The sequence below is a fragment of the Oryctolagus cuniculus genome, chromosome 13 (genome assembly GCF_051225735.1).
Source record: "Oryctolagus cuniculus isolate XC-2025 breed Fujian yellow rabbit chromosome 13, ASM5122573v1, whole genome shotgun sequence".
NCBI classification, from domain to species: Eukaryota; Metazoa; Chordata; class Mammalia; order Lagomorpha; family Leporidae; genus Oryctolagus; species Oryctolagus cuniculus.
Genome location: NC_142879.1, coordinates 106,983,963 through 107,010,224, shown reverse-complemented (window position 1 = coordinate 107,010,224; position 26,262 = coordinate 106,983,963). Strand labels below are relative to the sequence as shown.

The following is a 26,262-nucleotide window of genomic DNA, read 5'->3' as shown; positions in this document are numbered from 1 at the left end:
AGCCGTGCTTATGACAAAGTTTGACACTTTTGTTCTTATCTTTAAGAAAAAAAAATCATCTCTCTGGGCCGTTGCTTGTTGCTTTGTATTGCAGAATCTCTGCAACCCACTGTTCGTCCCAGGTCAAGGAGAATTTCCAAATTCTCACAACCACTTGCGTGTTTGAGCTGCTGGCCCAGATTTGGGAGCTCTGTGGAAGCAGCACTAATTAAGACAGCATTATTTTGTCATTTTTTTCTCTTTTAAAACAATGATTTTGCTCTAAGTTGTTTGAATGGAAATTTTTTTATTTATTTATTTATTTATTTTTGACAGGCAGAGTGGACAGTGAGAGAGAGAGACAGAGAGAAAGGTCTTCCTTTGTCGTTGGTTCATCCTCCAATGGCTGCCGTGGTGCACCACGCTGATCCGATGGCAGGAGCCAGGTACTTATCCTGGTCTCCCATGGGGTGCAGGGCCCAAGTACTTGGGCCATCCTCCACTGCCCTGCCAGGCCACAGCAGAGAGCTGGCCTGGAAAAGGGGCAACTGGGACAGAATCCGGCGCCCCGACCGGGACTAGAACCCGGTGTGCCGGCGCCGCAAGGCAGAGGATTAGCCTAGTGAGCCGCGGCGGTGCCTGAATGGAAATTAAAATCAGCAATATTGTAGTGCAGCTGGTTAAACCACCACTTGGGGATCTGGCATCCCATATCAGGGCACCAGTTCAAGTCCCGGCTGCTCCATGCTTCTGATCCTGCTCCCTGTTAGTGCGCCTGGGGAGGCAGCAGAAGATGGCCCAAGGACCTGGGCTGGGCCCCTGCCATCCATGTGGGAGACCAGGATGGAGTTCCAGGCCCCTAATTTCAGCCTGGACCAGCCCCAGCTGTTGGGGCCATTTGGGGAGAGACCCAGTAGATGAAGATCTCTCTCTATCACTTTGACTTATAAATAAATTAATTAAATTTGTTTAATAAATAGACAACACGATAGAATAGCCAGTACTGAAATTAAATAGCATTAGAGTCTGTTAACATCCGAGAAGCTGCAGAGGCCACAGTTAGCGTCAGCAGCTGCCTGGGGTGCACGCATGACTTTGTGCCTCGTATTCTGTGACATGGGAATGATCTTAGAGAAGATGAAGTGACATCATATTTAGAAAGAGTTTAGATCAGTTCCTGGCATGCTGCAAGTGCTTATGTAAGTTTTCGTCAAATTTTTTTTAAAGATTTATTTTTATTTGAAAGGTAGAGTTACTGAGAGGCAGAGGCAGAAAGAGAGACAGAGGGAGAGAGAGAGAGCGAGTGAGTGGTCTTCCATCTGCTGGTTCACTCCCTAGATGGCCACAATGGCTGGAGCTGCACCGATCCGAAGCCAGGAGCCAAGAGCTTCTTCCGGGTCTCCCACGTGGGCACAGGGGCCCAAGCACTTGGGCCATCTTTTACTGCTTTCCCAGGCCACAGCAGAGAGCTGGATCAGAAGTGGAGCAGCCGGGACACAAGCCGGTGCCATCTGGGATACCCACTATGCCACAGTGCTGACCCCAGCTTTCTTCACATTTTGTCAAAGAGAAAGACATGTGTCCATCATGGCTTCAACCCTCCCAGCTCATAAGGAAGTGGAATGCAAAACCTTGGTCCTCTCTCCTCCCTCCTGACCTAGAGCTAACCACACGCCGGAGCTGGAGGGTGGGGCTGCTGAGCAGACGTGGGCACTTCTGCCACGGTTGGGGCGTTGGTGTCGGCACTGGGACGGTGAGCACTGCGGTCTGTGCTTCGGAAAACCTCACTTAGCTGGGATCACACCACACGGATCCTTGGTGGGCCTTCCTCTTGCAAGGCAGAGTTACAGATAGAGAGGGAGAGCGGGAGAGGGAGAGAGAGGGAGAGGGAGAAGGAAGGAGAGGGAGGGAGAGAGAGGAAGATTTCCATCTGCTGGTTCTAAATGGCCCTAAATGACCACAGATATCATCCGGGTCTCCTACGTGGGTATAGGGGCCCAAGCACTTGGACCATCTTCCTCTGCTTTCCCAGGCATGTTAGCAGGGAGCTGGATCAGAAGCAGAGCAGCGGGGACTTGAACCAGCGCTGCGGTATGGGATGCCGGCATGGCACACAGTGGCTGCTAGCCTCCTGCACCATTGCACCACTCCCCACCTTCAGTACTTTCGTCATTGTTTCTGAAAACATTAGGAATGTGTGTTGGATTTTTCTGGACGTTGGACTCTTAACTTTGGTTTATAGTTGTTCTACTTACTTACACCTCAGATCTCATGAGGTCTTGAGTCTGTAATCTTACATTCCTGAGATAAACTTTCTGGTCCTAACTAATTTCCTCATGCATTTCTATGTTGATTTTGCTAATATTTTATTAGGGGTTTGCATCGAAATTTCAAATCCTTTCTTGTACTATGGACTATCCAGGTTCAAAGTAACCTTATAAAATGCATTGATATTGCAGGGTTTTTTTGTTTGTTTGTTTGTTTTTGACAGGCAGAGTGGACAGTGAGAGAGAGAGACAGAGAGAAAGGTCTTCCTTTGCCGTTGGTTCACCCTCCAATGGCCACCGCGGCCGGCGCACTGCGCTGATCCGATGTCAGGAGCCAGGTGCTTCTCCTGGTCTCCCATGCGGGTGCAGGGCCCAAGCACTTGGGCCATCCTCCACTGCACTCCTGGGCCACAGCAGAGAGCTGGCCTGGAAGAGGGGCAACTGGGACAGAATCCGGCGCCCCAACTGGGACTAGAACCCGGTGTGCCAGCACTGCAAGGCGGAGGATTAGCCTAGTGAGCCAAATAGAGAGTTCTCTTTACATGCAAAAGATAAGCAGGTTATATTTATTGCATACCTATAATCATGATAGTGTTTCTGACATCATATTATATTATAATATTTTCTATGCTCAGCACCCTTTAGGTTAAAAGGCTGGGCAAGAATCTATCATATGTAACTTCCTCCACATTTATTTTCTTTGAGCACAATTTTCACGCAGGTTGCCAGAGAGCAGTGAGTGTCCAGGGTGGGTCCTAGGTGGTGGCCCGGCTTAGATGAGCCATTGTCTGACTTTCCTCAGGTCGCCGTGCAGTCTCCGCTGGAGGTGGTGCAGCGGCTCCGCACAGCCCCCGGCTGTGGCTCCCAGACGCCCGGGTGGGGGGTGTGGCGCTGGAGGGTACGTGGCTGCTCGGGGGACATCCTCACATCCAGCTTCCTGCCAGTCCGCCTGCGGTGTGTGCTTAGCAGGGCAGCAGTGGGAGCTCCAGGTCGCATCCTGACTCTGCTTGGGGACGATAACGGACAGTGTAGAAGACGCCTCTACACATTCCGGAAGGAATTCTCGGCTTCAGAAGCTGCACGGGGCCAACAGTGCAGGTGCCCATCAGGGTCCTGGTCGCCTCCTTCTCAGACTGGGGTTAGGGGTTCCTTCCAGGAGCCACCCCTGCACCAGGTGGGGACCTTGCTTCTGACCTGCCCCGGTGTGCCTTCAGCCACAGGGACGGTCCAGACGCGAGAGGATGGCTGTGGCGAGGCTTGTCCCACACAAGGGAGGCTGGAACAGGCGGAGGGGAAAGCAACTAGATCTGACACCAACAGCCTCTTCGGATCAAGGAAGCAGCTGCGCAGGACACCAGTCCGGAGTGTACACAAGCGGGCGAGGCACGCGGGCTGCTCACGGCACGTCCAGGGTGCTCCCGTGGCCCGGCGCACGTCCAGGGCACTCCTGTGGCCCGGCTGGACTCCTGCCTCCAGCGGTCCTGTTGGATGACTGAGCGTTCATTCATTCATTCTGCAAATATTTATTGATCCTACTACAGAACAGGTGCCATGCCAGAAACTAAGACACAGCAGGCAACAACAACAAAGCAGTGTTTAAATTTATGTGTTTGCTTTATTTGAAAAACAAAGACAGAGATCTTCCCTCTGCTGGTTTACTCTCCCCAAATGCCCGTTACAACAGGCAGGGCTGGGCCAGGCCAAAGCCAGGAGCTGGGAACTCCATCCAGGTCTCCCACATGGGCGGCGGGAGCCCAAGGACTTGTGCCATCACCTGCTGGCTCCCAGGGTCTGCATTAGCAGGGAGCTGGATTGGAAGCAGACAGGGACTCAAACCCAGGGACTCTGATATGGCATACAGGGTCCCCAGTGCCGTCTTAATTGCTGCACCAGATGTCTGCCCTACAAATAACAGCTAAAGAAAAAAACCCTTATGTCACAAAGGTTACATTTTATGCAGAGAAAGCAATGCTAACGTCTGCAGTGGGCAGTGGGGAGCCCCCGAGAGCAAGCCAAGCTTGGGGCAAGCCTGGGCCATGGTTCGGAAGGGTCTGGGCCTGGTTGGGAAGTGTCTCCCCCAGGTTTCCGGGGGTGCTGCTCCACTGTCTTCCAGATCCTGGGGTGGTTGTTGAGGAGGTCACTGCCTCCCTGACCCTGCTCCATCCTGTTTTGATTTCTCCGACCCCGGGACCTTCCAGGGCGCTCTCTGTGACCCCCGTCAGCAGCGTCTCAGTGACAAGCCCAGGTGTACTGAGGCCTCTTCGTGAACCTGAGCAGGGCCCCCTCCCCCTGGAGAACCTGCTGGGTCTGCAATTTCCTGTCCTTCAGTTTGGGGGCAGGAGAGAAAATTCTAGTATGTTCTGGAAGCTGCTTTTCCGATTCTTCCAGTCTGTCTCCCCGAAGCCCCTTCCCTAGGAGTTGGAAGCCCTGATGTCATCCTCTGGCTGTTTTTTTCCTTCTGCTCGTCTCCCTTTGTCTGTCCCCATGTCTTCCTCTCCCCACCGGCTGTCTCTCCCTGGCTCAGTTCTCGACTTCTGCCATCACAGTTCTCAGAGCTCACGCTGGGTCCTCGTTTGTGGCCTTTTCCCTGGTCTGAGTTTCTGTCCCTACTGACTTGTGCTCCTGCTTCTCCCAGCCCTCTCTTCCATGTCGGAGGCTGTTAGAGAATGTCCACTTTGCCTTGGGAATCCGGGCAGGAGAAAACCTCGATCCCACTCACGGCAGGCTAGGGCCAGGTGGCATCACCCTGAGCTCACCAGGCAGGACCTGACCGTGACCCTTACACTGGTGTCAGTCTCTTGCTGGGGCCGGTCAGATTCCTGGCAGGGTCCTCCAGTTTCCCGACTGAGGGCACCTCGTGTTTTCACCCCGAGCCCCCTGCCTGGTTGTCCAGCCACTCTGCTTTGAGATCCTCCGCTCTGTACTAGGGATCAGCGGGCAGCGGCTTGGCGAGTGGGGTAGGGAAGGAGAGGTGGACACCTCATGTCACTGCCCAGAAAGCGTCTGGCTCAGCTTCTTGCTTCGAGCCCCTCCTGCGTCCCACCTCCAGGAGGACCTGCTGGGGCCCATGCCGTGGCGCGGAGGGTTAAGCTGCCGCCTGCAACACAGGCATCTCATATGAATACCAGTTCAAGTCCTGGCTGATCCACTTCTGATCCAGTTCCTTGCTAATGGGAAAGCAGTAGAAGATGGCCCAAGTCCTTGGGCCCCTGCACCCACATGGGAGACCCGGAAGAAGCTCCTGGCTCCTGGCTTCGGATCAGCGTAGCTCTGGCCTTTGTGGTCATTTGGGGAGTGAACCAGCAGATGGAAGACCTCTCTCTCTCTCTCTCTCTCTCTCTCTTTCTCTCTTTCTCTCTTTCTCTCTTTCTCTCTTTCTCTCTGCCTTTTAGATAAATGAATACATCTTTTAAAAAATAAATAAATAAAAGCAGCAGCAGCAGGACGTGGCTGCGCCGGCCCTGCGTGTTGTATGTGAGTTCTTCCCGGGAGACGCAGGTGTCAGCTGTGCCGCCTCTCCTTGTCTGCTCTCTCACTCCTTTCTTCTTTTTTTTTTTTTTTTTTTTTTTTTTTTTTTTTTTTTTGACAGGCAGAGTGGACAGTGAGAGAGAGAGACAGAGAGAAAGGTCTTCCTTTTGCCGTTGGTTCACCCTCCAATGGCTGCCGCGGCTGGCGCGCTGCGGCCAGCGCACCGCGCTGATCCGATGGCAGGAGCCAGGAGCCAGGAGCCAGGTGCTTTTCCTGGTCTCCCATGGGGTGCAGGGCCCAAGCACCTGGGCCATCCTCCACTGCACTCCCTGGCCACAGCAGAGAGCTGGCCTGGAAGAGGGGCAACCGGGACAGAATCCGGCGCCCCGACCGGGACTAGAACCCGGTGTGCCGGCGCCGCTAGGCGGAGGATTAGCCTAGTGAGCCGCGGCGCCGGCTTCCTTTCTTCTTTACATGTGTCATCCCTTCTTGCCATTCTCATGGGATTTCTGGCAGACGTGGAGAGAAATTTGCTGCATGAACTTCCCGTATTCACCCAGAAGTCCTTGTGCTGTTTTCTTTCCAGCCTCTCCCTTCAGGGCTCGCTCTCTCTCTCTCATATACACACACATGCACACATACACAGACACATATGCACACACACACGCACACTAGGACTCGGATACAGTGTCAGAGTATTGGATGCCTGCTTTAAGCTCTGTGTTTCTGAATAACAGATGTCCCTAAGCAGAGACGTAGAACACCCCTAGAATCAAGGGCGGCCATTTGGCCTCACAGGGGAGACTCTGGTGGTGCCACCATGTCCCTTACAAGAGTACTGGGACTGGATTCCCAGCTGCAGCTCCAGACTCCAGCTTCCCGCGCAGGCAGGCCCTAAGGGGCCGCGGTAATGGCTCATGTCCCTGGGTTCCTGCCTGCACCCACATGGGAGACCTGAGTGGAGTCCCTGGCTCTCGGCTTTGGCCAGGCTAAGCCCTGACCATTGCTGGCATGTAGAGAGTGGACCAGTGGGCAGGAGCGCTCTGCTTCGCGAATGGATGCATGAATGAAACCAACTGCCATCACCTATTTGCTGTGACTCTGCAGTTCAGGCATCTTGTTTCTCCGTAGCATCAGTGGGGGTTGCTTGTCTAAGCTGGGGCGTCCACTCCCATGTGGTCAGCAATGGTTCTGGCTGTCGTGTGGGTGCTTAGCTGGGATGATCATTCAGGGTTAGGTTCTTCCCCGGGTGCTGTCCCCACTTGGCTAGGGGGGGACTCCTGGGAAGCTGGGTCCTGGAGGGTGTCCCCAGAACCAGCCCCAGGGTGCACACACGCGTCAGCCTTCCTTCTGTGTCACACCTGCTGCCATCTTGTTGGCCAATGCCAGTCACACAGCCCAGCCCAGTGCCAGGATCCTGCAGAGCCAGGATCCCAGGGGGTGTGGCTTCCTGGGGACCCCAGACTCTCTGCTCCCCTAGAGCCCCGAGATCCTGGGCTGGGGTTTCTCTCTCTGTAACTGACTTGTTCTGTTTCATTCTGAAACTAGGAGTGCCAGGCTCTCCTTGGAGCTAGTTTAATATGGTATCCGCATATAGCAAATATGCCTTCTATTTTTTTAAGATTTCTTTACTTATTTGAAAGGCAGAGTTACAGAGAGAGGGAAAAAGAGAGAGAGAGGTCTTCCATCTGCTGACTCATCCCCCAGATGGCCACAATGGCCTGGGCTGGGCCAGGAGGAAACCAGGAGCCAGGAGCTTCTTCCAGGTCTCCCACGTGGGTGCAGGAGCCTAAGCACTTAAGCCATCTTCTGCTGCTTTTCCCAGGCTATGAGCAGGCAGCTGGATTGGAAGTGGAGCAGCCGGGACTTGAACCCATATAGGGGTGTCGACATTATAGGTGGCAGGATTACCAGCTGTGCCACAGCACTGGCCCCAAATATGCCTTCTAACCGCAAAAATACAGAAGCATTTCCACTTCTGGTGTTTCTAAGTGGAGTGAAAAGATGGAAGCTGGGCCACTTGCCCCTTGCTGTAGGGATTGTGTTCTGAGTTCCTGTAAGACACGGAGAAAGGTCACTCTCTACAGGGTCAGGTTCCTAAATATCCCTTCCAAGGGGAGGGAGGAATGTCGTTAGCTTTAGGCTATGGGAGAGAGGGTAACATTGTGCCCTTTTTTTATGGTTGTTAGAATAGTTGAAAATTAGTGTCTCTAGCACCCGCCTGGATGGCAAAGAATACAGGAGGGTCCTTAGGAGGTTAGCAGAGAGTGCATTCCTTTGACATTCCAAAGGCAATTCTTCTGCTTTTACAATTTATTTATTTGAAAGAGCTTCAGAGAGGGAGGAGAGAGAGAGAGAGAGATCTTCCATCCGCTGGTCCCTCCCCAGGTGGCCACGGCAACAGGCGTTGGGCCAGGCTGAAGCCAGGAGACTGGCACTCCATCCTAGTCTCTGACGTGGGTGGCAGGTGCCGGCGCACTCAGGCCACCTTCCGCTGCCTTCCCAGAGTGTGTGCATTATCAGGAAGCTGGATGGGAAGTGGAGTAGCTGGGTCTCGACCCTGCACTGTGATACGCAGTATAGGCAGTGCACATGGCAGCCTACCCCGCAGGGTCACGAAGCCAGCTTGCCGTTACGGGCGATGCAGGCTTGCCCTGGGCATTTCGTGGGTGCTTTGGCACAGATATGGCTTTGCTTAGGGTTTGTGTTCTGTGTGTTCTACTTCTGGGTTTTTGTTTCCTGTTGTTTGGTTTTGATTCTTCAATTGAGACAGCAGAGGAGATGCTTATACACAGGTTACACTCATCACAACGGACAGCAGAAATACTCCACAGGGTCCCAGGCCCAGGGCAAAGAAGCAGCGGGGATGGAGCGGGTCCATATACCCGAGAAGCAAGATGGGTCTCCCAGAGTGGTCTCAGCCATTGGATGGTGCGATGTTCAAGCCCCATTGAGAAATAACTTCTGGAGGCAGCATGTGGTCCAGTAACTTTCTTTTTTAAAAAAGACTTACTGGGGCCGGCGCTGTGGCATAGCAGGTAAAACTGCTGCCTGCAGCGCCGGCATCCCATGTTGGCGCCGGTTTGAGTCCCAGCTGCTCCACTTCCCATCCAGCTCTCTGCTGTGGCCTGGGAAAGCAGTAGAAGATGGCCCAAGTCTTTGAGCCCCTGCACGTAGAAAAAATATTTATTTATTTATGTATTTGAAAGACGGAGTGACAGAGAAAGAGGGAGAGAGAGATCTTCTATCCACTGGTTCACTCCCTCAAATCCGCAATGGCTGGTGCTGGGCCAGGAGACCAGAACTCCATCCAGGTGTCCCACATGGGTACCAGAGCCCAAGCACTTGGGCCATCTTCCACTGCTTTCCCAGGCTATTAGCAGGGAGCTGGATCGGAAGTGGAGGAGCCAGGACTTGAACCAGCACTGCTACGGGATGCGGCATCACAGACTGCCGCTTAACCCACTGCACCACAATGGTCCACTAACCCTGGGTCCACTAACCTGGCCCAATGACCCTGGCCTCCAGGCTCCCTTGTTTCTTCTCCGTGGGCCCCTGTGGGTGCTCAGGGCAGCAGCTCACTGGCGGCTCTCTAACAGGACGGGGCCCGGAGCTCGGGGACTGATCACCGCGTTCCTTTTGCACACAGGGGTTCTCTACGTGCAGTACGGCGATGAAACCAAGCAGCTCAGGATGCCAAACGAAATCACGAGCGCTGACACGATCCGAGCTCTCTTTGTAAGTGCCTTCCCGCAGCAGCTCACCATGAAGATGCTGGAGTCGCCGAGCGTGGCCATCTACATCAAAGACGAAAGCAGGAACGTCTACTACGAGTTGAACGACGTAAGGTAGGCAGCCGCCTCGCGTCTCTGTCCTTGGGGTGCAGGCCGAGGTGTCCAGGGGTTTCTTACCGGTGTGCATGCATGCAGAGACACATTCTTGCCTGCTAAGTGCCCATGATGGTGCCGGTTTTCCCTGCTGCCCCGTGAAGAGACACAGCAGCCGTTCTCCGAGCAGGCTTTGCGTGTGTGCGTTCACGTCTGGCTTCTCCAAGGGTTTGCGTACGATGACGTGGGCGGGCTGCACCCTTGTCGATCCTGGGGCATTGCCTCTGGAGGTCACGTTGGAAAAGATCTGGTCCAACGTTGGATCTGAAAATTGGGCAGACGGAGGCCCGGAAAGGCAGGAGAGAGATCGGCCAAGGTCACTGAGTTGAGGGCCGTGCTCAGGACGGAACGGCCGCTCCGGGACTCCTTCTGGACATAGACGGAGCCTGTAGCGTGTGGGTCACGATCCTGCCAGGTCGCTGTTCCCCCCTAACAGGTACAAATGAAGCAGTGCACCCTGTATTGCCCTCAGAACAGCGGTTGAAAAGCCACCTCTCTTTCCATTTGTCCTTCCCACTCCCCGGGCCCCGCAGTGGGCTCCATGGACTCTTGGCTATGGCGAGTGGCTTGGGGCCAGTGGCATCCATGCTGGCTGTGGTGGAGCCGTGCCTGGGGCAGAAGGGACCTGTCTGCCCCGCCCCACCGAGCAGCTCACAAAACGGGACTCAACTCCACACAAGCAGGCACTTGCTGGGAGAGCCGCTAAGTATTTCAGAACTCAGAAGATGATCCGGTGACTCACACAGCCCTCTCCTTTTATGGAACAGAAACTCTGCTGCGTGCAAGTTCAGTCTGTGCAGGACCCAGCCCAGCCCCAGACCTGGCCGTCCACCCTCTGGGGCACAAGCCCCTCACTCTATCACAGGGGCAGGGCTTGGGGCTTCCATCATGGCATGAATGGATAGCGCCTCTTACACGTATGCCCCTGGTGCTTAATAAACGGAAGCCGATACGTTTCTCGCAACGATCACGGATGACATAACGCAGGCGTGTGCCAAGTTGCGTGAGTTATTCCGGCTTTCAGAGCAGATGCACACCCTAAGGTGTTGGGGCTGCACCTGCTTCAGTCTCTTCCTGTGCTGAAATATTCATAGGTATCAGAACATTCATGTCTGTTTTGAGCTGAATTATTAATCAGGCTGCCACCAATTTTTTATGTTTATTTATTTATTTTGGGGAACTTACAAAGCGTAAATTTCAATATGAAATAATAGTGCAAAGCAGGCTCACAAGCATGGAATCCCTTGTTATGTTTTCGTACGTGGACTTGGGGGTCCGCACCGTTCATCTTCCACGCCTGTGTTTGCCGTGGGAGGGGCCGAGGGCCTCCGCAAGTCAGTGAGCAGGAAACCAGGCCAGAGAGCAGGTGATGAACTTGAACTCCTGCCTCTCGGCCCTTGCAGGAAGCCTGCACACCACGACATTTTAGAGCTGTGCCCCAGCCTCAAAGCGTGGCTCCTTTGACATTCTCTGGGCTGCTAAGCAGTCCAGCAGGTCCTTCCCAAGGTTTTGTTTGATTTTTTTTTTTTTTTTTTTTTTTTTTTTTTTTTTTTTTTTTTTTTTTGCCTAAAATGCCTCAATTACATTGTATGTGGATGGTGGAAGAGATCCTCCCCACCAGCGCTGGGCGAGACAAAGCATGGTGCAGGCTTCAGCCGAAGACGTGGGCTTTAACCCCGAGAGCCCAGAGCCAGGTTGGGTTGTACCACTTCCACATCTGTGCAGCCAGAGCCCCTTGGCTAATTAACATCTGCCTATGGGCTGTGTCGGCCTGTCTGCCTCAAAGACGCCCTCCAGGGAACTGGGGTGGGAGCCCCAGGTTGCGCGGGGGCCACGCACAGTGAGTGCAAGCCCAGGCCCCTGCTGGTAGCTCGCCCCGATGCGCACCTGTCTGCATTTATCATAAACCACCCTCGTGTACTCTGCTCAGAGTCACAGTGAGTCTTTTCACCGTCTTCTCGTCCTCCCTCGAGACCTCAGGGTGAGGTTCTCCGGGTGAGGTTCTCCCGTCTCTAGCGACTCCCACATCCCTGCCTCCGTGCCTCCCCCGCCTGGCTGTTAACCCAGCCCTTCGGGGACACACACGGGCTGTGCGCTGCCCCCTGGAGCTCCTTGAAATCAGGAGCAGCCTTGCAAGCTTGGACTCGTCCTTGCTTCAAAGCCGTGACTGGCGGGGATTTCAAGGCGAGAAACAAGACCAGCCCAGGAATCCTCCGCTTGGCTTACAACAAAAACACCGCCCAGGAATCCTGGCAGTGGCCGCAGCGCCTGAAACTTTAGCTGCACCTGGGGGAAAGGAATTCGTCGTCCTGCCCACGGCTCCCCGGCAGGCGCTTGGACGGAGTCACAGGGCAGTCGGGCCTGGACGGACCCTGGGAGGCAGATCGTGGAGGGAGAGGGACTTTGTAGCTGCCGCAAGGTAGGCTGAGCAAATGCCGGACTCCTGCCTCGGGGTGCAGGGCAGAAGGAGAGCATTTAGCTCCTGCTGTTTACGTCCAGGCGCTCAGCCTGTATGTAGAAAGCTATTTTTAAAAAACTCACCATGCACGGCAAACCAGGGGGCTTTGTAAAGGGATTGGTTTGCATCTTGGAGGAGGCTTTTGGGTCCGAATTGCAGGTACATTTTCTTCCCCTTGCTGGAAGTCTTGGAAGACCCAGAAAAGGGGGCCTTTGTGTGTGTGTGTGCGCGCGCGTTCGTCAGATAGGCAGCAAATGAGGTGTTCAGGTAAAGGAAACAGGGAAGTGCTTAAATATTAACCGAATCGTCGGCCTCAGAGCCCTGCTGTGTTTGTAAAGCCTGAGTTTCCCACGCTCGGGATCCGGGAAGCAGCAGCGGGTGGCGGGATGGAGGACAGATGCTTTCCAAGGACGGGCCGGGAAGCCCAGCGCTGGCTGCCGCGTGGGGGCGGGCAGAGGCCATGGCCGCCATAGTGATTGACGTTTTTGATTCCAGGAATATCCAGGACAGATCGCTCCTCAAGGTGTACAACAAGGACCCTGCACACGTGTTTAATCACACTCCGAAAACCATGAACGGCGACGCGAGGGTGAGTGTTGGCGCCGGGGTTCCAGCGTGGCGGGCTGTGTGTGTTGTGTGGCGCCTGTTGGCTGGCGCTCCTGCTGCCCTGGGGACGCTGGGGACAGCCCTCCTCGGGCCCCGGCCCTCACCCCTCCTCCTGACTCTTTGATGGTTCTTTTTTCCCTCTTGGTGGAGAAATAAGATGTCCGGGTTGTTGGCAGGAAAAGGGGGTTGAAACAGGGCTGGGCGCAGCTGAGTCGGCCTCTGAGCTTGGAGTTGAGTGGAGCCTTGGCTCCCGGGAGGGCCTGAAAATCTTCACCCAAAACGATAATACGAGGGAGGCTCAAGACGTTCGTGGAAGCTGGCGGGCGGGGGCAGAGGCAGGGGCGGGCGTTTAGAGGAGGAGTGGAAATCCTGGATGAGATGCATCACACGCGCAGTGCCTGCGTCCGTTCCTGGCTCTGGCTTCCTGCTGCTGAGGATGCTGGGAGGCCATGGTGAGGGCGCGAGTGCCGGGTTCCCTGGGTTCCCAGCTCCTGGCTTCTGCCCCATCCGCTTCTAGCCCTTGCAGCCCTTTGGGGAGTAAACCGGCACAAGAGGGCGCGCGCGCTCTCTCTCTCTCTCTCTCTCTCTCTCTCTCTCTCTCATATAAACAAATAGACAGATAGAAAAGTTTGTTTTGGCCGGCGCCGCGGCTCACTAGGCTAATCCTCCGCCTTGCGGCGCCGGCACACCAGGTTCTAGTCCCGGTTGGGGCGCCGGATTCTGTCCCAGTTGCCCCTCTTCCAGGCCAGCTCTCTGCTGTGGCCTGGCAGGGCAGTGGAGGATGGCCCAAGTGCTGGGGCCCTGCACCCCATGGGAGACCAGGAGAAGTACCTGGCTCCTGCCATCGGATCAGCGTGGTGCGCCGGCCGTGGCGGCCATTGGAGGGTGAACCAACGGCAAAGGGAAGACCTTTCTCTCTGTCTCTCTCTCTCTCACTATCCACTCTGCCTGTCAAAAAAAAAAAAAAAAAAAAGGCAAAACCATACAGTTGCTGGGAAAGCTATTAATTCCTTACCTTATTCCTTATTCAGGGCTGTTGGCTCTTATACGATATATAAATGGTATCAATTCTCTGCACCACAAATCTCATATGATTTAGCAGCTAAAATTCTCTCTAGTGTTTTTTTAATAAATACATTTCCATTGTATAGCTTTTTACATTTTTTACTTGAAAGGCAGAGTGACACAGAGAAAAAGAGAGAGAGAGAGAAAGAGAGAGAGAGATCTTCCACCCTCTGATTCACTCTTCAAACGCTCACAGCAGCCAGGGCAAGGCTAGGTCAAAGCCAGGAGCCAGGACCTCCATCTGGGTCTCCCGGGTTGGTGACAAGGACCCAAGTACTTGAGCCATCACCTGCTGCGTGCCCGGGTATGCATTAGCAGGAAGCTGGATTGGAAGCAGAGTTGGGACTCAAACCCGAGTACTACAGTATGGGATGTGGGCGTCCCAAGTGGCAGCTTCACCCACTGTGCCACGATGCCTACTTCTCTCTCTAGACGTAGTTCCTCTCGGGAGATTATCCAGCATCGAAGGCACACTGGGAGGTGTTGAAGGAGAAAGAACAGGCAGACTGCAACTTCCCGTTGGCACATGTTAAGGTCAGGTTCCTGCAGGTGCACTGACAGCACGCACCTGTGGGTTTGGGAGGCGCTGCATCACTCCGAGTGGCTTTTCCTACCGTGCAGGATGCTGGCTTACCCGGGCTGGGGGAGGAATACCAGCGAGGAGGTTCTATTGCCAAAGGAGACCAGGCACCGTCCGCGCCCTGGCGTTGTTGGTCCCTGCAGGGCTGCCTCTGCCTCCCGCCCATGTGGGTGACTCGTGGATTCCTGTTGCATCTGTTTTGCATTAGAATGTGTGTAGCGGTGACGCACAGGCAGACAGCTTTGGTGTCCCTGTTCTAGGGTCTCGCTGGTCTACAGCTGCTGGCAGGGCTGTGTTCTTTCCTGAAGGTCCTGCAGAGAACACGTTGCCTCCCCACCCCTCTGGTTCCTAGAAGTTGCCTGCATGGCCTGGTCCCCAGCTCCTTCCCAGCAAGATGGCATCCCCCGGCCCTGCTGTGAACTGTGGCATCTCTAGTCCTGTCTCTTCTACCTTTGCAAGCATAGTGGTGACACTGGGCTCGCCCCATACTGAAACCCATGGGAGGCCGGCGCCACGGCTCCCTAGGCTAATCCTCTGCCTGCAGCACCGGCACACCGGTTTCTGGTCCCGGTCGGGGTGCCGGATTCTGTCCCGGTTGCTCCTCTTCCAGGCCAGCTCTCTGCTGTGGCCCGGGAGTGCAGTGGAGGATGGCCCAAGTACTTGGGAGGGAAGGAGGGAAGGAGGGAAGGAGGGAAGGAAGGAAGGAAGGAAGGAAGGAAGGAAGGAAGGAAGGAAGGAAGGAAGGAAGGAACCAACCAACCAACCAACCAACCAACCCATGGGAGTGCTGAGCTGTGGCTGTTGAGTTCTGGTCACTTGGGCCTGCTGTCCCTTAAGAGGGGACAGCCTGTGCTTGCCATCCGGCCAGCAGACAGACTTCTGGGTCTGTGATGATGGCCGAGGAAGGAGTAGAAGCAGTTCCAGAACCAGGCCTGCAGTTAGATGCACACCCCCACCCCCACTCACAGATTCCAGCCTCACCTTTTGCTCTGGACGCTGGGATTCTTTCTCCTCTCCCGCTTGGTCGGGCTGCCTTGTGGTGTCCAGAGCTACCCGCAGCCCAGCGGAGCAGGGCAAGGCTCTGTCGTCCCAGACTAAACCAGGCTGCGTGGTGGAGCCAGGGAGTGCCTCCCCTGTGTGTCTGCAGCAGGAGCGAGTGCGGGCGTGGAGGAATCCCAGGTGACTGCTGATGTCACTGCTCTTCCCTCGCCAGCCGCCACAGCCAGCAGGGGCCAGACCGCCCAGCCGCCCCCACACACTCCCCAAGAACCTGCAGAGCCCGAAAAGCATTGCCTGGACCCGTGCAGGCACAGCAGCAGCTACACAGAGCTCTGTGCAGGGGGCGTTTCCTTAAAGAGCGGGAAGGAATCAAACGGGCCAGCCCTGTGCCTAAAGCCGACTCTTGACTCTTGTCCCGGGCGGTGTTAGGGTGGCAGAGGCAGGGCCCAGGAAGCGTGGTTAGCTCTGAGGTTCTGGGCCTCGGAGCTTGTGGGAAATTCACGCTTGGTGGGGGAAAGATGGCGCGTGTTTCCCTGGGTGATTTGCAGTGGGGAGGGGGGGGAAGATCTTCCATTCATTCGTTCACTCCCCAAATGGCCGGGATGGTCAGGGCTGAGCCAGGCACAAGCCCGGAACCAGGATCTCATCCGGGTCTCCCATGTGAGTAGCAGGGACCCAAGGACTTAGGCCATCTTCCACTGCTTTCCCAGGTCCATCAGAGGGAGGGCGCCTGTATGGGATGCTAGTGTTGCAGGCAGTGGCTTAACCTACTATGTCACAGCGCCAGCTCCGCCCAGATTCTTTTTTTTTTTTTTTTTTTTTTTTGACAGGCAGAGTGGATAGTGAGAGAGAGAGAGACAGGGAGAAAGGTCTTCCTTTGCCATTGGTTCACCCTCCAATGGCCGCTGTGGCTGGCGCACCACACTGATCTGAAGCCAGGAGCCAGGTGCTTCTCCTGGTCTCCCATGCGGGTGCAGGGCCTAAGCACCTGGGCCATCCTCCACTGCCCTCCCAGGCCACAGCAGAGAGCTGGCCTGGAAGAAGAGCGACCAGGACAGAATCCGGCACCCCAACTGGGACTAGAACCCGGTGTGCCGGTGCCGCAGGTGGAGGATTAGCCTAGTGAGCTGTGGCGCTGGCCTTCTGCCTCGATTCTTTACATGTGGTGTAGACCACACTGATGGAAGGCCAGCCTGGCTGTGCTGGCCACAGCTCTAATCCTAGCTCTGATCCTTTGGTTCCCCAGGGGTTGAGCTCACCCTACAGAGCAGGTGCTTTGACAGAAATGTCAGACGTACACATGGGAGGCTCTTCATTCCCAGAGCTGCCACATCGGTGCCGCGGCTCTCGGGATGCTGGAGACCCTGTCTTCACGCAGGCTGGTGGCTTTGTCACGGGGGTGGGCCTTCCTCCCCCGCCCCGCCCTGTGCTCTCTGCGATTGATCCCCAGGAACGTCCACCTTGATATTTCGCGCTCCCCTTGCACATCTGTAGTTGGGACGATGACTCCCGGCTTACATTTAGAAGGTGTGCTCCAGAACTGGCCTGCGTCGTAACTCACTTCCTGATACCCAGAGCAGTTGTGCCTCCCAGCCCCATCTCCGTGGAAACTGTCAGTCACCTGCACGCCTCCCTCATCCACCGCCGCCCTTCTCGTGCCCACGGTGTGCCCAGGCTTCCCCGGTGGCAGGGTCGTATGCTTATTAGTGAGCTCTTTTTATCTGATTGCAGATTTAGCTCTGGTGTTCACTAGGATGACTCCTGTTGAAAAATTACTTATTTGAAAGGAAGAGTTAGAGGAAAGGGGGAGGAGGGAGGGAGGGAGGGAGAGAGGGAAGGATTGATCATCCATTTGCTGGTTCACTCCCCAAATGGCCACTTCAGCCGGGACTAGACCAGGCCAAAGTCAGGAGCCAAGAGCTTCTTTGGCTCTCCCATGTGGGTGCAGGGGGCCAAGCACTGGGGCCACCTTCCACTGCTTTCCCAGGTGTGTTAGCAGGTAGGTGGATCAGAAATGGAGCAGTCAAGACTCGAACCCCTGCCCATATGGGTTGCTGGCACTTCAGGCAGCAGCTTAACCTGCTATAGCACAGCGCAGGCCCCTGGATGACTCTTGCCACTGGTTGCCCAGCCCTGGCATCTCTAAAATTCAAGACCCAAGCATGGAACTAAGTAGTTGTCTTGATGTGGCTTCCTGTGGGAACTCTTCCAGGGTTTCCAGTGTGTCCTGTCCTGTTGAGGAAATCATTCCTAATCGTTTTCCCCCAAGCCTGGTGCACCTTCATTCTCTACACTGGGAAAGATGGAGTGGCTGTTATGGGTGTGTGTGTGGTGTGCATATGTGTGTTTGGAGGCACACATATGTGCACATGTATGTTGAGATGCATGTGTGTACATGTGTGTTGGGATGCGCTGTGCACACATTCGTGTGTGCATGTGTGTTGGGATGCATGTGTGTATTGGAATGCATGCCTGTGCATGCATGTGTTGGGATGCACATGTGTACACACATTCATGTGTGTGCTGGGATGCATGTATGTTCATATGCACATGTGTACATGTGTGTTGGGATGCATGTATGTTGGAGTGCATGCATGTGCATGCATGTGTTGGGATGCACATGTGTACACACATTCATGTGTGCGTGTGTGCTGTGATGCATGTGTGTTCAGATGCACGTGTGTGCATGCGTGTTGGGATGCATGTGTGTTGGAGTGCATGCGTGTGCATGCATGTGTTGGGATGCACATGTGTACACACATTCATGTGTGTGTGTGCTGTGATGCATGTGTGTTCAGATGCACGTGTGTGCATGCGTGTTGGGATGCATGTGTGCTGGGATGCGTGCATGTGCTGGGGGCTGGGACCGGGGTGAACACATGGAGTTAGCTGTGACTCTTCCGTCATCTGGCTCCTGTTGCTCCGCACATCCCACCAGTGCCCAGAGCCCCTCTTCCCTGGGTCCCCTTCTGCACTGCCTGCATCCCTGGTCTGGCAGGAGCTCCCTTACTTGAGTGTGGATAAATACATTTAATCCTCAGGACATGAGCTCAAGGCAGGTGTTTGCCCAAGCCCACACTCGCAGCTGATGAAACAGCCGCCTAGGATGAGGAGTTGTTCCGAGGCCACACAGCCGAGAGTGGCCTGGCTGGGGTCTGCACCCAGGCAGAGCTCCCCCGGACTCCTGGCTATGGCTCTGCCACTGTGGCTGCAGCCTGCCTTTGTTCTGCTCCCAGCGTGTGACAAGCCCTGGCCCTGCCCATGTAGCTGCCTGCTGGCGTTTGCTGTGGCTTAAGTATGTCTCCTGCAGGTTCCCACACTACAAGTTTGGTCCCCCCTGCAGTGGTATTAAGAGGTGGTGCATGGTTCTGTTATTTTTATGTTGAGAGGCAGAGGGACAGCTGGGTAGAGGGGCCTCCCACCCACTGGTGCAGTCCATAACGGCCCACCATTACCAGGCCTGGGCCACACTGAAGCTCGGAGCTAGGAATATGATCCGGGTCTCCTACGTGGGTGGCAGGGCCCCCAATGACTTGAGCTATCCCTGTGGACCCCTAGGGTCTGGAAGCTGGAGTCAGGAGCCAGAGCGGGGAGTGCAGCCCAGACACTGCACTATGGGATGCAGGCATCCTAATTGGTTCTTTTGCCATCCAGGCTAACCACTCACCCCATGAAGTGGCTGATTTTTTTTTTTTTTTTTTTTTTTTTTTGACAGGCAGAGTGGATAGTAAGAGAGAGAGAGAGAAAGGTCTTCCTTTACCGTTGGTTCACCCTCCAATGGCCGCTGTGGCTGGCGCACCACACTGATCCAAAGCCAGGAGCCAGGTGCTTCTCCTGGTCTCCCATGCGGGTGCAGGGCCCAAGGACCTGGGCCATCCTCCACTGCCCTCCTGGGCCACAGCAGAGAGCTGGCCTGGAAGAGGGGCAACCGGGACAGAATCCGGCGCCCCGACCGGGACTAGAACCCAGTATGCCGGCGCTGCTAGGTGGAGGATTAGCCTATTGAGCCGTGGCGCCGGCCTTTTTTTTTTTTTTTTTTTAATTTATTTATTTGGAAGTCAGAGTTAGAGAAAGGGAGATACAGAGAAAGAGAGATCTTCTATCCACTGGTTCACTCCCCAGATGGCCGCGACAGCCAGCACTGGGCCAGACCAAAGCCAGGAGCTTCATCCTGGTCTCCCACAAAGGTGGCAGGGGCCCAGGCCCTTGGGCCATCCCCCACTGCTTTTCCCAGGTGTCTTAGCAGGGAGCTGATTGGAAGAGAAGCAGCTAGGACAGAGGCTGCCCACATAGGACGCAGGTGTCCCAGGCCATGTGTGGCTTTACCTACTTTGCCACCGCCCCGGCCCCTGGTGAGGCTGATCTTTGAGAGGTAGAACCTAGTGGGAGGCGATTGGGTGCTGGGAGGGACTGAGGTAGCTTTCACAGGACTCAGTAGCCTGGGTGGTTACAAAGCGAGGCCACCCTTATGCGGGGGGGGGGGGGGGGGGGCCTGCATGTGGCCATTTCCCGTTGCAGCCTCTCCACCGCGTCCTGATGCAAGCGAGAGCTTTGGAGTTGGGGGCAGAGGGAAGCCTGGACCTACCAGCCACCAGAATTGCAAGCCACATAAACCACTTTTCTTGATGGAATTCATAGCCCTGGGTATGTTCTCAGGGCAACACAAAACAGAGCGGGACACCACCTTGCAAGGTGCTGCCCATCTGACACGTGGTGGGGATGGCCGCCCCATTCACCCTGGAGAGCAGAGTGTGGGAGGGGACGCTGGGCCCCCAGGGCTCCTGCTCTGGGTGACTGCCCGATGCCAGGTGCACCCCACGTCTGGGTCCTCCAAAGAGGTGCCCGTTCCGCTTGTGCTGCCGATCTCGGCCGTGCACAGTTCCTCTGTGCTCCCTCCGACAGCCAGCCGCGGTGCCCCTCACCCCGTGGCGCACGTCGGCCTGTTCCCAGGGTGCCTTGGGTTCCCTGGCCGTGGCGTTGCCCACGCTCTGTTAACTCCTTCGCCGTCCTCAATGCAGGACCCACTGTAAAATCTCCGCCTCTGTGCGTCTGGTGGGTTTTATCCGGTGGGCGCTCTAAGCCTTGCAGGGCTTGGCCGCCCTGCTCCTGTGGCTCCTCTGGAGCTTGGACTCGGGTCCCTGGGCCTGCGACAGCCGGAGCGCGGGTCTCTGTGCCATGCGCTTTGAGCATCAACTTCCGTTCCCGCTCTCGGTTTGCTTCATTCTGCGTTCATCTTCCGTTCGTCAGGTTTCCACTTCAACTTCTTTTGTAGTTTTTTGCAAGCTTGTGATAGTTGGCGGGAACCCCACTGATCGCTTTGCAGACTCTGTCGGGATATAAACCGTGATGGTCCTTCATCATGGTGGTTCTGGATGTGAGCAAATGGGCGTCTTCGTGTCCACGCAGGAGGCCACTTGGCACCTCGTGGATCCTTTCAGTTCGCCAGCAACTCTGCAGAGCGGTCACTCCAGGTGTTTGACAATGTTTATTTATTTATCTGAAAGGCAGAGAGAAACAGAGACAGGCGGAGATCTTCCATCTGCTGGTTTGCTCCCCAAATATCCACAATGGTCAGGGCTGAAAGCCAGGAGCCAGGGACTCCATCGCGGTTTCCATTGTAGGTGGTGGGGCCCAAGGACTTGAGCCGTCACCTGCTGCCTCCTGGGTGGGGATGTTAGCTGGAAGCTGCAGACAGACAGAGCTGGGACCCAGACCCAAGCCCTAAGTGTGGGACTCGGGGTCCCAAGCCACCTCCCAAGCACTGCGCCAAACACCTGCCCCAAACCAGGTGCACACAGCTGGCGAGTGCCAGACCTCGCACTGGGCCAGCCTCTCCTGCGTCTTCATACTCAGCTCAGAGCCCCCGCCTTGATAGATCCACTGGGGCTTTCGCAAGCTTTGAGATGAAGCTCCTGACGTTTTAGCACACGGGAAACATGTTTTATTAACACGTGATTTAGTTTGAACTCTGACAAATGCCTGGTGCATGACAGCTTCTTACCTTTCTGTCCGCTTCTGACTTCAACAAGAAGAAAAATCAAGTGCCCACCGGAAACAGAAGAAAAGAGCATCCTGGAGAAAGCAAGTGCCCTAAAACTAATTCACTTCCACGTGTTCGAGGTCTTTCTTTTAAAACAAATATTTTTTAGTTTAAAAAGCAGAGACAGCTTCCCTCTCCCACAAGCCCACCATGGCCAGGACTGGGCCAGGACTCAGGTTGGAAGCCAGGAAACCCAGTCCAGGTCTCCTACGTGCATGGCAGGAGCCAGCCCAGCCACTGCAGCCAGCATCGCTGCCTCCCAGGGTCCCCTCTGGCAGGGAGCTGGGGCCGGGAGCAGAACCAGGACCTGAACCCCGGCACTCAGGGCTGGGAAACAAGTGTCCGATATCTTCACTGCGGGCTAAAGGCCTGCCCTCCTGGCCTTTCTCCACACACACCGTGACAGTGCTGTGAATCCGTGCATCCGCGGTGCACTTGGTCCACGACAGGCACTGTGCTGAGCCTTCTGCTTGTGCCCACTCTCTTGATTTTCACACACTGGAAGGTGAGGGGCGTCCTTGGTTGTCCCTGCTTCGGATGTGCGAGCTGAGTGAGCCACCTGCCGGGAGCCACGCCCCTGCATGGTCAGGCCAGGCTGGCTGGCTCTGGCATTGGCCGTGCTCACTGCAGCCTGTGGCCATTATAGGCTGTGTCCTCAGCGTGCGTGGCCACCTCCACGTGTCCATGCCCCATCCACTTCGGAAGCCCTGCCTCAGAGCCTGCCGCCCCCCTCACCACGTCCACTCTGGGAATTCTGGGCAAGGTCAATGCCCCTTTCCTCTCCTCCACGGCACTCGTTGACGTGCACATCGTCCACTGCTTTCTGATCTCTGACTTTCACGGGAGCCAGGTGTCTGCTCTCTCAGCTGCTACCGTGCCCTGAGCAGAGCCTCGTGGAGTAGCTCAGTGGATCCCCGTGGATCCACTGGATCTCAGTGGATCCCCATCACATCTCTTCCATCAGCACTCTCCTATCAGACTCACACTGATTGGTGAATGTAGATGTTCATAGAACATTCCCTAGTTTATTCCAGCCCTGAGTGCCTAAGAAAATAAGAACTAAGAATACTGACCTGTCCTAACAAAATCCCCTGTTCTATGACTACACGTTGATTATAGCGGTTAATAGCCCAGAAGTTTAAGATGAGAAAAACAATAAAGAAGGCACAATGGTGAATTCACCCCTTGGGATGCCGGCATCCCATATCCGAGTGCCTGGTTCAAGTCCCGGCTCCTCCATTTCCGATTCAGCTTACTGATGATGGGCACGCTGGGGGGCAGCAGTGATGGCTGCAGAGCTGGGGTCACTGTCACCCATGTGGGAGACCCGGATGGAGCTCTAGGCTCCTGGCTTCAGCCTGGCCCAGCTCTGGCTGTTGCAGGCATTTGGGGACTGAACCAGCAGACGGAAGATCAGTCGATCAGTTGATCTCTGTCTCCCTCTCTCCTACCCTGCATCCCTCCCTCCCTCCCTCCCTCCTCTCTCTTGGCCTTTCAAATAAAATTAAAAATGAAAGTACATTAATTTAGAAAATGAAAAAGTTTGGCTTTGTCTGATTGAAGTGAGCAGCAGCAGAAATGCACTTTGTTTTGCCCTCTGGACCAGGGGTGGATTTTGGGAGTGGTCAGCTGACCACTGGGTCTGGAGCCTGCATGAGAAGACCTCGCTCTCAGCAGGACAACTCTTGGGTTGGGCTTAGGTTGGTCGTTGGCGTGTCTAGCACAGGCCACCCTGCAGCTATGGCCACCTGAGAACACTGGGCAAGTCCTGACTCATCCACCAGCTATCCCAAGTCCAAGCCCTGTTCTAGGCTAGGCTCTGGGGCGAGATCCCGAAGCTATAACGGTGAGCAAGACGGCTGTAGCATCTGCCCTCCCAGCCCTGACAGCCGAGAAGGGGACCTGAATGGCCAGGCGGCCGCGGCTGTGTGCACAGTTCTCCAGGCCGCACGAAACCCTTGTCCTGCTTGGAACTCGCCTTTGCGCACTGTGCCTAGTGACGCCCATGACAACCCTTTGTTCTTTTTTAAAAGATTGATTGATTTTTATTTGAAAGGCAGAGATGCAGGGGGGAGGGGAGGGAAGCGAGAGACAGAGAGACACAGACGTCTTTCGTCTGCTGATTTACTCCCCAAATGGCTGCAGTGGCCGGGAGTGGATCAGGCAGAAGCCAGGACCCTGGAACTCCATCTGGGTCTCCCATGTGGGTGGCAGGGGCCCGAGCACTTGGGCCATCAGATGCTGTTCTGCCAGGCTCATCAGCAGAGAGCTGGATCGCAAGTGGAGTGTCCAGAACTTGAACCACAGCCCATATGGATGCCAGTATTGCAGGCGGTGGCTCAACCCACTGTGCCACAGTGCCAACCCCAATGATGTCCCTTTAACACTGTGCCTTTCTGGGGCTGGCACTGGGGTGTTGCAGGTAAAGCCAGTGCCTACAATGCCAGTATCCCATGTGGGCACCAGTTCAAGTCCCAGCTGCTCCACTCCCTATCCAGCTCCCTGCTCATGCTCCTGGGAAAGCAGAGGATAGTGGCCAAATGCCTGGGCACCTGCCCCACACAGGAGACCCAGAAGAAGCTCCTGGCTTCTGGCTTCAGCCTGGCCCAGCCCTGGCCTTTGCAGTCATCTGGGGAGTGAACAAGTGGATGGAACACAGCTTCTCCTCTTCCCCCCTGGTTCCAGATCCAATGCTTCCTTCGTAAGAAGCAAGAAGGCAACGCACATCTGATGTGCGGCTGCCGGTGATGCAGACCTCATCTCTCCCGCTGTGTGGCTGCTCGCTTCTCCAGGCGTTGTTTTTTTTTTTTTTTTTTTTCTCCTTCTGTCATTGACAGGTTATGACAACATGAGCCATACTGTATTTATAAACATCACGTGTTTCCTCGATGGGGGCTGGCCGTTCTGCCAGACGGAACACATGCGAGAAACATTTCTCGTTAGCTCAGCGTCGGGCTGAGTTAGGCTGATTTCCGGGATAGGAAAAAATGCCTTCCTACTGGGATTTAACTTCCCCGGAGTAGAAACAAAACCGCTGGGTAGCCGTGAAATGCTTTTCACAAGCGTGCCTGCTGCTCCTTTAAACACGCAGTTTGGCTAAAAGCTTCCTGGTGTTTCAAAAAAGAAAATAAGCCGTGCCTGTCGCCACCATGAAGACAGGCAGGGCTGGCCACCTCCGAGGGGCGGACTCCGGGTCTCTGGGAATCTAGGAAGTTCCTTCTGGAACAGCCTGCGGGAGACACGAGGTAAGAACGGTGTGTCAGCGGCTAAGCCGAATTCCCCCGGCTGCTTCTGTCGGCTCCGGAGTCTCCATGGTCAGCCCGGGGCGGTCCTGTGCGTTGGAGCTGGATTCCACGAGGGCTTGCACTTGCAGGGGTTTCGTGCTAACGGCTCGCACACGGCTGGCTTCGGGGGACGCCCTGTTTGTCAGGATCCGCCCAAGTGACCCGGGGCTGCCTCCCGCCTGTGGGTCTTGTGATCCGGTTCTGTTGAAGCCAGGGCATTGTCAGGGTCAGCGAAGTTTGCCTGTACGGATCTCGTGGATCCCCGTGTCCGGTGGCCGTTTTCCGTGTTTTTAACGAAGATGTTGACTTGCATTCGGCTTCGGAGATGAATTTAGGATCCGCAGGCAGGGCACGGACGGGGGAGAAAATTAGTGTGTGCCCTTCACGACATTCTAAGCGGAAATTACGTGGTGTTTTTTTTTTTTTTCTCATGAAAATCCTGTTAACTGTTAAAACAAAAATAGCTCTTTAATCTGGGTTTGGAAATTTCTTAAAGAAATACCAACTTAAGCCTTATGAAATGAAGTGAATACTCCTACAGTTTTTCAATAACGGATACGGGTGTATTGCATCCGGCGTAATGATGGCCTGACAGAATCTTTGACAGGAATCGTATTTCCTTGAGATAACTGGTCTGTCTCATTCCTACAGCAGTGCGGTCACTATATTGCATCCGATTCCTTCTAAAGGAATCTAGTGAAACTAACAGCCTGCCAGGCCAGCTTCCCCCTACCCCTGTGGGTGCTGAGTTAAGAGCCGTGCCGAGCTGTGTCCCATGAGGTCTGAATAAAGTACCGGATTTCATGCGGTCATCATGACAGCCCTCGGGCGCAGGTGTTACTGTACCCATTTTAAGGTTGGAAAATCGGGGCTGAGAGGAATTCAGTCATGAGGTCACAGGTGACAGGTCCCTCCAAGTGGGACGGAGATGGAGAGCTGACGGTGAGGAGGACACGGCTCCGGACACCTGGGCATGGTGTGCGTCTGTCTTTGCTTCCTGCCGTGTCGCTCCTAAGAGCTGTTATCTTGGGACAGAGCAGGGGGCTGCTTTGGAAGTGAGATAGGGGCTTTGAATGCGGAGCTGCCCCCCTGGGCTGTCGGAGAACAGGACGGGAGTTAGCGTACAAGGGGGAAGGTTCTGGAATCAGGGGCAGCTCCCTGAGAACCAGGCTTCCATCAGCAGCGAAAATACCCCGGTGACTTGTGACATCAATTCCTGCCAGTGCCCAGGACAGGACCAAGGTGACTCCCCCACAGCCCCACCCCAACCTCCAGGCCAGGCTTTGGTGAACAAGTGCCTTCCATCTGCCCCTCCCTCCTCCAGCAGGTGCAGGGCGGCTCCAGGGAGGGCTGGCGCTGGCTGGAGTGTGCCACACCCCTGCGCCCTTTGATATCCAAGCCACATGTCCTTCCTTCGCGCCTATAAATATAATCATTAGCAGGAATAGCCGTGACCTGGGAGCGCAGGTCCTGTGTGTGCAGGGTGTGGCTTCTGTACCTGTGAGTGTTCTCTGGCTGAGGGTTTGTTCTATTTCTTGTGGATGCACTAGGGCTGCCCCTACCCTTCTAGATGGTTCTGTAGCCTAGCAGCCCAGGCCTCCCAATGCCCAAGATCCCACCCCAAACAAG

The 26,262-nt window shown here is 55.2% G+C and overlaps 1 protein-coding gene across 25 annotated transcripts in view; it reads left to right on the top strand.

The window, feature by feature from the left end:
- Nucleotides 1–26,262, top strand: part of KIAA1217 (KIAA1217 ortholog) — a 657,029-nt gene that overhangs the window by 553,270 nt on the left and 77,497 nt on the right. For 23 of the 25 annotated variants that reach the window (XM_070056139.2, XM_070056122.2, XM_070056129.2 and 20 more), the window contains 2 exons: nucleotides 9,364–9,562; nucleotides 12,555–12,648. In XM_070056139.2, the coding sequence (XP_069912240.1) occupies nucleotides 9,364–9,562; nucleotides 12,555–12,648 (293 nt within the window). Of the gene's footprint in view, nucleotides 1–9,363; nucleotides 9,563–12,554; nucleotides 12,649–19,018; nucleotides 24,595–26,262 lie in introns of those variants that run through there. The other 2 variants (XM_070056140.2, XM_070056138.2) reach the window with 1 other exon arrangement.